Here is a 1,695-nt window from a genome sequence, read left to right on the forward strand (position 1 = left end):
CTATAATTTTGTCCCAAATCAGGCTGTGGACAAGATTTCAATTTGATCAGCTGCAGTGCTTCCCGCTGAATCTGCTTTCAAAAATTAGACCATTAACCTGTTGTATAAAATCTGCATAGAGAAATTTGAAAGGCTTGCAGGAGCATGTAATTTTAAATTAGCTAGGCATTATTTCATGCAACTGCACGTGCAGTGCACATATATTATTTCATACTGTTCCATGTAGTTTGTTACAAATCTATTGCACTTTGTAATTTCAAAACAATAAAAATGTTCAACAGATGGCAAAGGAGAGGAATAAATCCTGTCCAAACAAATGTGGCATGGAATGTCTTGGCTCAGTCGGTTGAAGTGCCACGTCTCATACTGCTATAATTACGTGACGGGATGGTTCGAAACTGTCTGTCCAAAAATGCTAAGACCAATACTCGCGTATGATGCGGTTCTTGCGCGTGCATAAATGATGTGTGTTTACGTGCGTGTGTGTGTGTGTCGTGTGGACAGTAAGCAGCCTCTGGGGCATAAAAGTTTAATTAAGAGTATAATATATCAACATATAAACAGCTCTGCCTTTAACAGATCTGCATTATACAGAATATAAAAGAACGAACTTCTATAAAGTACGGAATACAATTTTAAAATAAAGCATGTATAGACATATACACATCGCACATAAGCACGCAGACACGCCAAATACATACACATTTGTAAGTTATAATATGTACATATACACATGTATGCGTATATGTATATATGTATATATATATATATATATATATATACATACATACATACATACATACATACATACACACAAAACATACATGCAGACAGGACGCATGTAGGGATGCATTGCATATATAATGAATGCATTAAAAACGATGCACACACACAAGCAATATAGCTCGTTACAATATTGTAAACAAAAATTGAAACCATGCAGCCAGAGACAACCAGACACAAGATCTGCCTATATGTAGTATATATGTAGTATATGTGTAGTAGGTATGTAGTAAGAATGTAATTTTTTAAGTATTTATGTATATAAGTATGTATGTACGTATGAATGTATGTATGTACGTACGTATGTATGTTTGTATGTGAGACCTCAGTGAAGCCAAATCATGAAGAAGTCAGGAGAGGAATCCCCGCCAACAAATGTTTCGGCCCTTAACAACCTCCTTACATTCTCGTATGTATGCATGTGTGTAGCATATATTTATTATGCATGTATGTATGTATGTATGTATGTATGTATGTATGTATGTATGTATGTATGTATGTATGTATGTATGTATGAATGTATATATGTAATTTGTATGCATGCATGCTTTGATAATACGTATGCGGATGTATGCACAACATGGCGTTTATTTGAATATAAGCAAGCAGCATGTCTAGTATGCACGTAAGTATGTATGTATCTATTGTATAAAAAGGCATCCACTGTATGTAGCAAACACAAGACAACACTACAAAAATTGTGAGCTGATCATTGTTCAGTTACAGCAGCCTATTGCATATTACATTATTCTTTATATAAAAAATATAACAAAAAACATAAGAATATAAGAATATATATATATATATATATATATATATATAATTATATATGCATGAGACGTTTTGGTACTTGTCTGTGTTTGTTTCATAGATTTATAAAATTCTTGGCAACACCGGCGTCATTGGTGGCAT

The 1,695-nt window shown here is 33.5% G+C and overlaps 1 protein-coding gene across 1 annotated transcript in view; it reads right to left on the reverse strand.

Annotated features, from left to right (window-relative positions):
• Nucleotides 1-1,695, reverse strand: part of HELRODRAFT_193571 (hypothetical protein) — a gene marked incomplete at both ends in the record, with an annotated part of 2,670 nt that extends 975 nt beyond the window's left edge. Inside the window, one exon of the mRNA XM_009028287.1 lies at nucleotides 1,678-1,695. Within this exon, the coding sequence (XP_009026535.1) occupies nucleotides 1,678-1,695 (18 nt within the window). The remainder of the gene's footprint in view (nucleotides 1-1,677) is intronic.

Source organism: Helobdella robusta (assembly GCF_000326865.2).
Source record: "Helobdella robusta unplaced genomic scaffold HELROscaffold_54, whole genome shotgun sequence".
In the NCBI taxonomy this organism is placed as follows: Eukaryota; Metazoa; Annelida; class Clitellata; order Rhynchobdellida; family Glossiphoniidae; genus Helobdella; species Helobdella robusta.